The sequence below is a fragment of the Pelodiscus sinensis genome, unplaced genomic scaffold (assembly GCF_049634645.1).
Source record: "Pelodiscus sinensis isolate JC-2024 unplaced genomic scaffold, ASM4963464v1 ctg169, whole genome shotgun sequence".
Lineage (NCBI taxonomy): Eukaryota > Metazoa > Chordata > Testudines > Trionychidae > Pelodiscus > Pelodiscus sinensis.
Genome location: NW_027466020.1, coordinates 13,695 through 25,939, shown reverse-complemented (window position 1 = coordinate 25,939; position 12,245 = coordinate 13,695). Strand labels below are relative to the sequence as shown.

Sequence of the window (12,245 nt, the reverse complement as noted above, 5' to 3'; positions counted from 1 at the left end):
AATTTTTGGACCAGGGGAGGTCATTTCAGGGCTCCTGGTCCCCCCCCTTCCCCACTAGGCTTCTTTGCACCTCTATCCCCTGCAACCCAACAGAGCTGCCCACCCCTGCTGGCTCCCTGCACTTCCCCCAAAACCACCCCCCACAATCCAAGGGAGCAGCACCAGTTCCCTGCAGCCCCTCCCAGCCCAGCTGAGCTGTGTGCCCTCCCCCATCCACCTCAGCCCAGCTGAGCCCTGCACTGGTCCCCTGCCTGCCTCCCCCACAGCACAGCTGAGCCCCGTTTGCAAGCCCCTCAAAACTGCTGAGCCAAGAGCCGATTCCCTGTCCCTCCCCCCCTTGAGTCTAGCCCCGGTTCCCGGCACCTCCCTCCTCCTGCAGCCAAACTGAGCTCCACACACACACACACACACACACACACACCATCCCCCCAACCCCCCCACTGCCCAGCCCAGCCCCCCAGACCTCCCCACTCTGCAACCCAGCTGAGCTCCATTTCCCTGCACCTTCCCCCAAGCCATGCAGACATGCTGAGCCAGGTGCTGATTCCCTGCCCCTGCCTCCCTCCCTCCCCTTGGCTGTGTCTACACTGGCGAGATCTCGCGCCAAAGCGGCCGCTCTTGCGCAGAAATGTGCTGCCTGTCTCCACTGGCCGTGTGTTCTTGCCAAGTGCACTGACGTTCTCATGTATGAAATCAGGGCTTCTTGCCCCAGAACGACGATGCTCCCGCTCAGGGATAAGCCCTTTTGAGCAACTGTTCTTGCGCAAGAGGCCAGTGTGGACAGGCAACAGGAATTTCTTGAGCAAGAAACCCCTATGGCTAAAATGGCCATCGGCACGTTCTTGGGCAAGAGAGTGTCCACACTGCCATAGATGCTCTTGTGCAAAGCACAGCTCGCACGTGGAGGAGTGGACGTGTTCTTGCACAAGAAACAACCAGTGTGGACGTAGCCTGAGAGTTTCCTCACGTGAGCAAACTGAATTTTGTGTCGTGCACCAGTCCTGAGTTCATGTGGCTTGTTTGGATGTGCCACCCACGTTATTGATAAATATTTGTAACCCTCTACCTTTTCCCTCTGCCGCCACGTCAGCTCCCCTGGTGCCTGCTGCCTGCTGCCCCCGACTCCGCACCCTCCTCTGCTGTCCTGACTCCTGCCCTTCTCACTGTCCTCAGCCCTCCTGCAGCCTGCCCCCTCCACCAGCCCTTCTCTCCCCCTGTGCCCACTCCTCCAGTAGCCCCACTCTGATCAGGTGAGCTACCCTCCTCATCCCCTCTTCTAACACCTCCCTCTGCACACCTGCCCTGCCTCTCTCCTCTGGTGCTGGTCCCTCCCCTGGGCAGGTGTCTGCCCAGAATCCCCTGGCACCTGCACCTTCCCTTACCCCTGCACCCTCCTGGTGCCTCCCCCTTCCCTCACTGCCCCTGCCCCCTTTCCTCCATTTCTCCCTGATGCCCACCCCTCACCACCCTCTGCCCCCATTCCCCTCCTGCCCCTGTGCCCTCTCACATGCCTTGTTCCATCCCAGCCTTCTTCATGCCCACCCCTTCTTTCAAGCCTTCTCCCAGCACCTCCCCTCACCCCTCTAGCCCCCAATGCCCTTCCCCTCTCCCCTCCCAGCATCACCCTGTCCCCCTGCCACTGACACCTCCCCTCCTGCCCTTTTCCTCACTGTCTGCGCTTGGCCCCCTGGCATTTGTCTCTCCTGCACCCCTGTCCCTTCGGTGCCTTCCGCTTCCCCTCCGCCTCCGCACAAGCACCTTCCTCTCCCAGCCCTTCCCCTTTCTCTTCCTTCCCCTCCCCTCCCCTCTCCTCCCTCTCCCGTACCTTCTGCCTTCCACTTTGTGGGGCCGGAGTCTGTGCTCTGTCCCCGGACTCCGAAGCCGCAACTCAGCCATGCGGCGGCGCAACACAGCGCCCAGCAAGTTTAAAATCCCGGGCTGTGACGTTATGTCACGTCCGGGCGTCTCCCCACCCACTGGTTTGAGCATGCTGCGCAGGGCGGCAGCAGCAGCCAGACAGGGGGAGCTCAGGGAAGGTTGCGCACGGCAGGGACGAGTCCAGGGTCCAGGGTCCAGGGTCCAGGGACGGGGGAGAGACGCTCTGGGGCCGGGCTGGGAGGACGCGCGCGGGGTCAGGACCAGCTCCAGTTCCAGATATTGGTGGAGCACGGGCACCACAAGCTGTGACGGCGCATTGGGGGTCCCCCATCTCCTGCACCCCCAAAATGGCACGAACAGACTCCCCCAGCCAGTAGAACAGAGGGAGTTTATTGCTTCACCAGGATACAGCACAGCACAGATGTCATCTGGTTCCAGGGCAGGCCTAGGATGCCTCAGCCCCCCTTGATATGGGGGGGGTCTCGGCTTCTAAACCCCCCAGCCTGTTGCTGAGGCTGCTTCCTCCATCCTCCCAGACAGAAACTAACTCACCCTCCTCCAGCCCTGCCCCCCAGCCAGGGCAGCATCCCCCTTCCTTTGTTCCTCTCCGGTGGGGGGTAGCTGGTCAGACCTGTTGAGAGACCCTTTGCATAATGGCTCATGGCCTGTCCTTCTGGGCTGTGGTACCAACGGCAGCCAGTGGGGGTTCCCCCAGAGCCAGCAGCATAGAAACCAGCCAGGTACCCCCACTACGTCACAGTTCTCCCCCCTCCGAGAGCGAACTGAGCAGGGTCACTCCGCTCGTGACCTAGGGAAGTTCGGGTCCTCTGCGTGGGAACCCGCCCTGGGGACTTGGGCGCTCCCCTTGACTCGGGCCGGCCGTGGCGAGGCCCCACATGAGCTGGTTCCCTCTGTCCACTCGCCACCCCGCTCCAGGGCGACTGGCACAGGCCTGTCCTTGGGGGTCACACCCACCCTTCCGCTGGCCTTGATCTCTGGCCAGGGTCTCTCGGGCCGGGGCCATGATCCCAGCGAGCCTTCTCTGGACAGCCAGGGCGGCTTCCACCCCCGATGCTCCATCCAAGGAGGTCTTCCCCTCCCATAACTCTCTCAGCAAACCCAGAGGGTCCTCTATCTGGGGTAGGGACCCCCAAGCTGCTTTCCTCCTGTCTTGGGCCTTCCCGCCCCTCTGGCAGGAGTCACAGGACCGGCAGTACCGCTGCACGGCTGTAAAGATTCCTGGCCAATAGAAGTGCTGGAGCAGCCTCAGCCGGGTGCTCCGGATCCCCCGGTGGCCCCCAACGGGGACGTCGTGGGCCAAATACAGCAGCTTGAGGCGATACTTTTGGGGGACGACCAGCTGCCGCTGGACCCCCCATGCCCTCACCTTCCTGGGGGGAAGCCATTCCCGGAACAGGAGTCCACGCTCCCGCAGGAATCTCTCCTGGCCACCTCTCCCCCGGGGCTGAGCTGCACGGAGGCCAGCCTGGTCCCTCAGCCTCTGCAAGGAGGGGTCTGCCTGCACCTCAGCCTGGAATTCAGCTGCTGAGGCAGGGATCGGGACCTGTCCCCCACCTTTGCCCTGGCTGGACCCCGTGTCCACTGGGATGGGACCCTGAGGACGCTGCCAGGAGTCCTTCCCTGGACCCAGGTTGTCAGCCCCTCGCTGGCTCTGGCTCCGGGTGGTGACTAGAGCCCGCTGGGATTCATGGGGCCACTCCTCTAGGTCATTCCGCATCAGCACGTCGGTGGGCAAGTGCGGGTGCACCCCCACTTCCTTGAGAATGAGGAGTAACGGTAGTTCGGAATAGGAAGCCTAGTTCAAACTACCTAGTTCAAGCCCCGTGTAGCCGCGCTACACGGGGTTCGAACGAGCGGGGATTTAAAAATGGCGGCTCCCCGCTTATGCAAATGAAGCCCGGGAAATTCAAATCCCGGGCTTCATTTGCAAGTGCGGTATGCATACATTACCCCGCTAGTTCGAACTAGGAGGGTAGTGTAGACAGACCCTGAGTTTGGGGAAATCTCTTCTCAGGCTGCTTTGGTCTTAACTTCCTTGAGCAGTTTGGTTTCATCTGCAAATGTTGCCACCTCGCTGCTGTGACGGCGCGTTGGGGGTCCCCCGTCTCCTGCACCCCGAAATGGCACAAACAGACCGCACCAGCCGGTGGAATAGAGGAAGTTTATTGCCTCTCCAGGATACAGCACAGCACAGATGGAATCTGGTCACAGAGCTGGGCTAGGATGCCTCAGGCCCCCTTGAGATGGGGGAGACTGGGCCCCTAAACTCCAGCCCCTTCCCCTAGGCTGTCTCCTCCATGCTCCCAGACAGCAACCAACTCACTCACTTCCAGCCCTGCCCCCCAGCCAGGGCAGCATTCACCTTCCTTTGTTCCTCTCCATGGGGGATGTCTGGCCACTGGTTTGCATAGTGACTCATCCTGTTTTGCTGGGTCGTGGTACCCACGGCAGCCAGTGGGGGTTACCCCAGAGCCAGCAGCATAGAAACCAGCCAGGTATCCCCACTACGTCACACTGCTCACCCCTTTCTCTAGGTCATTCCTGAGTATCCGAGGCCGCGGGGCCTTGGCACGGAGCACGCTGGTGGATGGGCAGTTAAAGGAGCCGTTGATGTGCTTGTGTCCTGTGGTGCTGTCTCGTGTGTAGCTGTGTGGGCAGAGGGGCTGGTTGCAGTTGGGGTCCTGGATGCGCATGGTGCGTGGGTGCTGGGCAGTCTGAGGTTGGGGGTGTCTGTGGGGAGGACTGGCCTGTCCCCCAAGGCCTGTGAGAGCGGGGGGTGGTTTTCCAGGACAGGCTGTGGATTGTGGATAATGCCTGGGGGGGGTTGACTTGTGGCTGGGGGGATTCTGTTGGTTTCTCTTGGAGTAGTTCCTGTCTGGGTACGTTTTTGGCTCCGTGGATGTTTTTTCACGTCTCCGGGTGGGTATTTCCGGGTGAGGAATGCTCGCCAGAGATCCTGTGGGAGTTTGTCTCTGCGTGGGACTGGGGCAATCCGGTTGTACCGTGGGGCCTGGCAGTGTACAATAGATTGAGGAATGTGTCGGGGATGGAGGCGTGTAGGTCGGCAGGTTTCCGGTACAGGTGGTGGAAATGAGTCGATTGTGCACTTGTACTGGAGGGTCAAGGACGTGGGTCTCTCGTGTGGACTGGTCAGGCTGAGCTTGCTGGAAGTTGTTGAAATCCCTGTGGAATTCTTCCAGGGTCCCCGCGGGTCCGTGCGGCGCAGGTGTCACCACCGTAGCGTAGGTAGAGGACAGGGGCTGGGGGAGACCTGAGGAAACGTGCAAGGTCAGCCATAAAGAGGTGGGCATCGTGCGGGGGTGGGGTGCGGAGGGTGCACCGTTGGGTGGATGTGGGTGCAGAGTGAGGATGTTAAATATCGGTTAATTGACTAGTCGCGTGGTGGATGGAATTTCCGTCGACTCGTCGAAAGCCCTGGGACGCCGGGGGGGGGGGGGGCTGTCTGCTCTGTAACCCGCTGTCCCCACCTGGGTGCACTTCCCACTGACTCGCCCACATGTTACTGGCCCAGACACCTAGTCCCAGCCTGGGCAGGGAAGAGAGACAAAGGGAGGGAGGCGGAGATGCCACCTGGCTGGGGGCGGGGCCTGGGGCGGGGCAGTCGGAGCGTGGGGAAGCACGGAGGAAGGAGACTAAAAGCCAGTACGGGGTTCAGGGGCCTGTGACCCCGCCCCCCAGGGCACTAGGGCCTACATGAAGCCTGCGCTGGGCTGGATCTCGGAGAAGCAATCAGCCCATGTCTATGCTACTGGCTGGCAGAGTCCCCTCTGGGGTGCAGGGTCGGGCTCCCCACGCGCTGTCACGAGGCCCTTCCGCATTCCCCCTGTGAAATGTACGAAAGGCCCCAGCTGGCTCTTGTACGTTTCACAGCAGAAGCGCAGGCTAGCGAGGGACTCGAGTGAGTCAGAGTCCCCCGCTGACCCCGGGCTCCAGGGAGCTGCCCCTTTGAAACGCGCCCAGCTGACCCCGGGCTCCAGGGAGCTGCCCCTTTGAAACGCGCCCAGCTGACCCCGGGCTCCAGGGAGCTGCCCCTTTGAAACGCGCCCAGCTGACCCCGGGCTCCAGGGAGCTGCCCCTTTGAAACGCGCCCAGCTGACCCCGGGCTCCAGGGAGCTGCCCCTTTGAAACGCGCCCAGCTGACCCCGGGCTCCAGGGAGCTGCCCCTTTGAAACGCGCCCAGCTGACCCCGGGCTCCAGGGAGCTGCCCCTTTGAAACGCGCCCAGCTGACCCCGGGCTCCAGGGAGCTGCCCCTTTGAAACGCGCCCAGCTGACCCCGGGCTCCAGGGAGCTGCCCCTTTGAAACGCGCCCAGCTGACCCCGGGCTCCAGGGAGCTGCCCCTTTGAAACGCGCCCAGCTGACCCCGGGCTCCAGGGAGCTGCCCCTTTGAAACGCGCCCAGCTGATCCCGGGCTCCAGGGAGCTGCCCCTTTGAAACGCGCCCAGCTGATCCCGGGCTCCAGGGAGCTGCCCCTTTGAAACGCGCCCAGCTGATCCCGGGCTCCAGGGAGCTGCCCCTTTGAAACGCGCCCAGCTGATCCCGGGCTCCAGGGAGCTGCCCCTTTGAAACGCGCCCAGCTGATCCCGGGCTCCAGGGAGCTGCCCCTTTGAAACGCGCCCAGCTGACCCCGGGCTCCAGGGAGCTGTCCCTTTGAAACGCGCCCAGCTGATCCCGGGCTCCAGGGAGCTGCCCCTTTGAAACGCGCCCAGCTGACCCCGGGCTCCAGGGAGCTGCCCCTTTGAAACGCGCCCAGCTGATCCCGGGCTCCAGGGAGCTGCCCCTTTGAAACGCGCCCAGCTGATCCCGGGCCCAGGCGTGCGGCGCTGCTGCTTTGAATCCCCCCCCCCCCCGCCTTGCTGCCTCTGTCGGACAGAGCAGTGTTTCCCGGGCGGTGTTCCCGGAGCCCCGGCACCGCAAAGCGGAATTCCATTGCAAGAACATTTCATGGGTTAAAAAATAATCATTCAATCGAAGCCTTTCCGAGTTGTATTGAAAACAATTTCCGCGTGTTTGCCACGTGAGTGTCGCTGTGCCACGCCCGAGCCACGGGGGAGTCGCTGCTCAGCGCCGCGCGCAGTCAGTCGTCGGGCGCCTGGTCGTTACCCCGTCAATCCCGCCCTCGCTCTCAGGCGCGGATCACGTGACACGCTCACGCCCTTGTTTATTATTATCCTCCCGTCCATGCGCTCTCCTTCCCCAATCCACGGGTCAGACTGTTCTCAGGGGTCCTGCAAAATTCTTCCGAGTTCCAAAGGGTCCCGTGGCCGAATAAACGTGGGACACGCGGCGCTAGAGGCAGCGAGGGGAGGGGCGGGGAAAATCGACTAGTCGACTGACTGTCCAGTAACTAGTCCTTACCATCCCTAGTGCACGGGGGTGGGGCGCCCGTGGGGGGAGGGGCCGGTCTGGCGGGGCGCCCGCGGGGGGGAGGGGCCGGGCCGGCGGACGCTGAGGCTTTCTGTGGGGCGCGTGGTTGCCAGATGCAGCAGGCCGGGTTGGCAGGGAACCTCCTCAACTCACCCCGGCAAGGAGAGAGCAGGAGCCCGGGAGCCGGCGACGTGGGACGTGGGCTCGGCCGGGGCTGGGCAGACTCTGGGCTCCAGCCACGTGTTCCACGGGGAGCGGCGGGTTCGCCGGGTCCAAGGGGAGGTGGCACTTGAACCCAGCTGTGCCCGTTGGAGCCGGGGTGCAGTGGGGAGCTCTGCGGCCCACCCGGTGCTGCCCCCAGCACCGCCCCACCCCCCGCCCGGCGCTGCCCCCAGCGCCGCCCCACCCTCCACCTGGCGCTGCCCCCAGCACTGCCCCGCCCCCACCCGGCACTGCCCCCAGCACCGCCCCGCCCCCACCCGGCGCTGCCCCCAGCACCGCCCCACCCCCTGCCCGGCGCTGCCCCCAGCGCCGCCCCAACCCTCCACCTGGCGCTGCCCCCAGCACTGCCCCGCCCCCACCCGGCACTGCCCCCAGCACCGCCCCCGCCCCCCACCCGGCGCTGCCCCCAGCACCGCCCCACCCCCCGCCCGGCGCTGCCCCCAGCGCCGCCCCACCCCCCACCTGGCGCTGTCCCCCAGCATCGCCCCGACCCCCACCTGGCACTGCCCCCCAGCATCGCCCCGACCCCCGCCCGGCGCTGCCCCCCAGCACCGCCCCGCCCCCCCGCCCGGCGCTGCCCCCCAGCACCGCCCCACCCCCTGCCCGGTGCTGCCCCCCCAGCACCGCCCCGCCCCCCGCCCGGCGCTGCCCCCCAGCATCGCCCCGACCCCCCATCTCCTCCCCCCAGGGACTGAAGCTGCCCCGTGTTTCCCCACAGTGATCTACATCTGCGGCCCCCTGGCGATGCTGCACCGGATCATGCGGGCGGCCCAGCGGGAGAGCATGACGGACGGTGACTACGTCTTCTTCTACGTGGACGTGTTCGGGGAGAGCCTGCGAGCCGGCGCCAGGCCCTGGCAGGACGGGCAGAGTCAGGACGGGGCCCTGCGCCAGGCCTTCCAGGTACCCAGCCGGCCCGGCCCGCACACGGCCCCCAGGTCCAGAGCGGGGCCTTTGGGTGCCCGTCCCGGCTCCCCATGAGGTGCTGCTGCGGCGCCAGCTGCTTCCGGCGCACGGTGGGAGCCGGGGCGGGTCTGCAGGGCCCAGCCGGGGTGCTCCACACGGGCCAGAGAAATGGAGATTGCCCCCAGGGGCCACTTGGCCCTGCCCCCCGCCTCCTGCCTGGAACGGGTCCCCCTGCACAGGCCCTGTCCCCCGGCGCGCGAGGCCCCCCCCCCCGTGGCCGGGTCCCCCGGCGCGCGAGGCCCCCCCCCCCGTGGCCGTGTCCCCCGGCGCGCGAGGCCCCCCCCCCCGTGGCCATGTCCCCCGGCGCACGAGGCCCCCCCCATAGCCGTGTCCCCCGACGCGCGAGGCCCCCCCTGTGGCCGGGTCCCCCGGCGCGCGAGGCCCCCCCCCGTGGCCGGGTCCCCCGGCGCGCGAGGCCCCCCCCCGTGGCCCTGTCCCCCGGCGCGCGAGGGCCCCCCCCCGTGGCCCTGTCCCCCGGCGCGCGAGGCCCCCCCCCGTGGCCCTGTCCCCCGGCGCGCGAGGCCCCCCCCCCCCGTGGCCCTGTCCCCCGGCGCGCGAGGCCCCCCCCCCCCGTGGCCCTGTCCCCCGGCGCGCGAGGCCCCCCCCCCGTGGCCCTGTCCCCCGGCGCGCGAGGCCCCCCCCCCGTGGCCCTGTCCCCCGGCGCGCGAGGCCCCCCCCCCGTGGCCCTGTCCCCCGGCGCGCGAGGCCCCCCCCCGTGGCCGGGTCCCCCGGCGCGCGAGGCCCCCCCCGTGGCCCTGTCCCCCGGCGCGCGAGGCCCCCCCCCGTGGCCGGGTCCCCCGGCGCGCGAGGCCCCCCCCCCGTGGCCCTGTCCCCCGGCGCGCGAGGCCCCCCCCCGTGGCCGGGTCCCCCGGCACGCGAGGCCCCCCCCATGGCCCTGTCCCCCGGCGCGCGAGGCCCCCCCCGTGGCCCTGTCCCTTGGCGCGCGAGGCCCTCTTTAGCTCTGTCCCTCATGTGTGACACCCGCCGTAGCACTATTCCTGGCACGTGCATGGACCCTGCAGCCTGCGCGACTCTCATGGGCCAGAGGTGCCCCCGGGAGAATTTTGTTGAAGGAATAAAAGGGGGGGGGCGAAGTTGCTGAGCGGGCGGCGCTGGCCGGGGCCGGACACAGACCCGCCTGCCCGGATCGGGGCCAGGCCTCGCTCTGCGCCCCCCGCCCCGATTCCTGGCCACCCGCTCCCCGCGGCCTCGTTCCGTGTGGGGGGGGGTGGCCCGGCAGGGAGCCCTGCTGTCCTGAGTCACCCAGCGCAGCGGGCAGGGCCCCCAGGGTCACATGGCCCAGCCAGGCTGGAGTAGGGCCCCCCCCCCCCCCCGGGCCCAGCCAGGCTGGAGTAGGGCCCCCCCCCCCCCCCCCCAGGCCCAGCCAGGCTGCAGTAGCACACGCCCCCCCCTCCGGGCCCAGCCAGGCTGCAGTAGCACACGCCCCCCCCCCCGGGCCCAGCCAGGCTGCAGTAGCACACGCCCCCCCCCCCCGGACCCAGCCAGGCTGCAGTAGCACACGCCCCCCCCCCCCGGGCCCAGCCAGGCTGCAGTAGCACACGCCCCCCCCCCCGGGCCCAGCCAGGCTGCAGTAGCACACGCCCCCCCCCCCCGGGCCCAGCCAGGCTGCAGTAGCACACGCCCCCCCCCCCCCGGACCCAGCCAGGCTGCAGTAGCACACGCCCCCCCCCCCGGGCCCAGCCAGGCTGCAGTAGCACACGCCCCCCCCCCCGGACCCAGCCAGGCTGCAGTAGCACACGCCCCCCCCCCCGGGCCCAGCCAGGCTGCAGTAGCACACGCCCCCCCCCCCGGACCCAGCCAGGCTGCAGTAGCACACGCCCCCCCCCCCGGGCCCAGCCAGGCTGCAGTAGCACACGCCCCCCCCCCCCCCCCCCCCCGGGCCCAGCCAGGCTGCAGTAGCACACGCCCCCCCCCCCCCGGGCCCAGCCAGGCTGGAGTAGCACACGCCCCCACCCCTCCTGCTCCTGCCACCAGCGAGTCCCAGGGGGCAGCGCCCGGGGAGGCTTATTCAGTCCTGGGGAGCAGTGTGTCCCCCCCCCCTCGCAGGGTGCTGAGCCAGCACGGGCACCGGACCCGGCGTGGGCGGGCAGGCGGGTCGGGGGGGGGCGCACGGCGCAGGAAATCCTGGGTGAGCCCCGAGCCCCGCCCCTCTGAGCGCGCTGGGCCCCAGGGAGAGGGTGCACCGAGCCCCCGGCCCCAGCCACTGTTCTCCAGCCGGGCGGACGCTGCCTGGCCCTGCGGTGTCGCTGGTTCTAGGGATCAGCGGCCTGGGGGGGGGGGGTCCCTCTGTTCTCCAGAGCGCAGCCCCAGACAGCTGGGACCTCTGCAGAGAGCACCAGCCCCATCTGCCCACGGGCTGACACTGCAGCACACGGGGAAACTGAGGCACACAGCTGCAGAGGTGTTCCAGAGAATCCCCGTGTGCTGACGGCCTGGCCGGCTGGGGTATTTGCTGCTGGGACGGAGGCCAGGCCCTGTGCTTTGCCTTGCAGACGGTGCTGGTGATCACCTACCACGAGCCCCAGAACCCCGAATACCAGCACTTCCAGACCCAGCTGATCCAGCGAGCCAGGGAGACCTTCGGGGTGGAGCTCGGCTACACGCTGGTAAGTGGGCGGGGCCTGCCTGTGCAAGCCGGGCCCCCTGGCTCCTGGCCGCTGGGCCGTGGGCCGGGCCTCCTGGCCGCCGGGCCCCCTGGCTCCTCGCCGCTGGGCTGTGGGCCGGGCCCCCTGGCTCCGGGCCGCCTGGCTCCTGGCCGCCAGGCCCCCCTGGCTCCGGGCCGCCTGGCTCCTGGCCGCCGGGTCCCCTGGCTCCGGGCCCCCTGGCTCCTGGCCACTGGGCCGTGGGCCGGGCCTCCTGGCCGCCGGGCCCCCTGGCTCCTGGCCGCTGGGCCGTGGGCCGGGCCTCCTGGCCGCCGGGCCCCCTGGCTCCTCGCCGCTGGGCTGTGGGCCGGGCCCCCTGGCTCCGGGCCGCCTGGCTCCTGGCCACCAGGCCCCCTGGCTCCGGGCCGCCTGGCTCCTGGCCACCAGGCCCCCTGGCTCCGGGCCGCCTGGCTCCTGGCCGCCGGGTCCCCTGGCTCCGGGCCGCCTGGCTCCTGGCCGCCGGGTCCCCTGGCTCCGGGCCCCCTGGCTCCTCGCCGCTGGGCTGTGGGCCGGGCCCCCTGGCTCCGGGCCGCCTGGCTCCTGGCCGCCGGGTCCCCTGGCTCCGGGCCGCCTGGCTCCTGGCCGCCGGGCCGCCTGGCTCCTGGCCGCCGGGCCCCCTGGCTCCTCGCCGCTGGGCTGTGGGCCGGGCCCCCTGGCTCCGGGCCGCCTGGCTGCTGGGTCGTGGGCCGGGCCCCGTGGCCTGAGTGTTCTTGGCAAGGCCTGTGGGATGTTGGTCCTGGCCCCTGGTGGCTGGGCTGGGCCAGGCCGGCGTTCCCGAGCTGTGCAGGTGGCATAGAGCAGGCAGGTGTGCAGGCTCCGGCCTTCTCCTTGTGGGCGGGTGGGGTGCAAACCAGGAGGAGGGATGGAGAGAAGGAAACAGGGAGAGAGGAAGAACCACGTGCACACGCACACACGGCCACATGCACGCACATCCATTCACACGTGTCCATGCGTGTCCACATGCACACGTGTCCACACACACATGGCCACGTGCATCTGTGCAAACGTGCACACATATCCACGTGCACATGCACACACGTTGCTCTTCTGCAAGGGAGGCCGTGAGCCGGGGCCATGCCCGCACCGTGTTCCAGAGCCACGGGGCTGG

At 68.6% G+C, this 12,245-nt stretch overlaps 1 protein-coding gene across 1 annotated transcript in view; it reads left to right on the top strand.

Moving 5' to 3' along the window:
- The window catches only part of LOC142825979 (atrial natriuretic peptide receptor 2-like), a 40,144-nt gene that overhangs the window by 14,611 nt on the left and 13,288 nt on the right, over nucleotides 1-12,245 (top strand). The window contains 2 exon segments of the mRNA XM_075918337.1: nucleotides 8,227-8,411; nucleotides 10,988-11,105. Coding sequence (XP_075774452.1) covers nucleotides 8,227-8,411; nucleotides 10,988-11,105 — 303 coding nt within the window.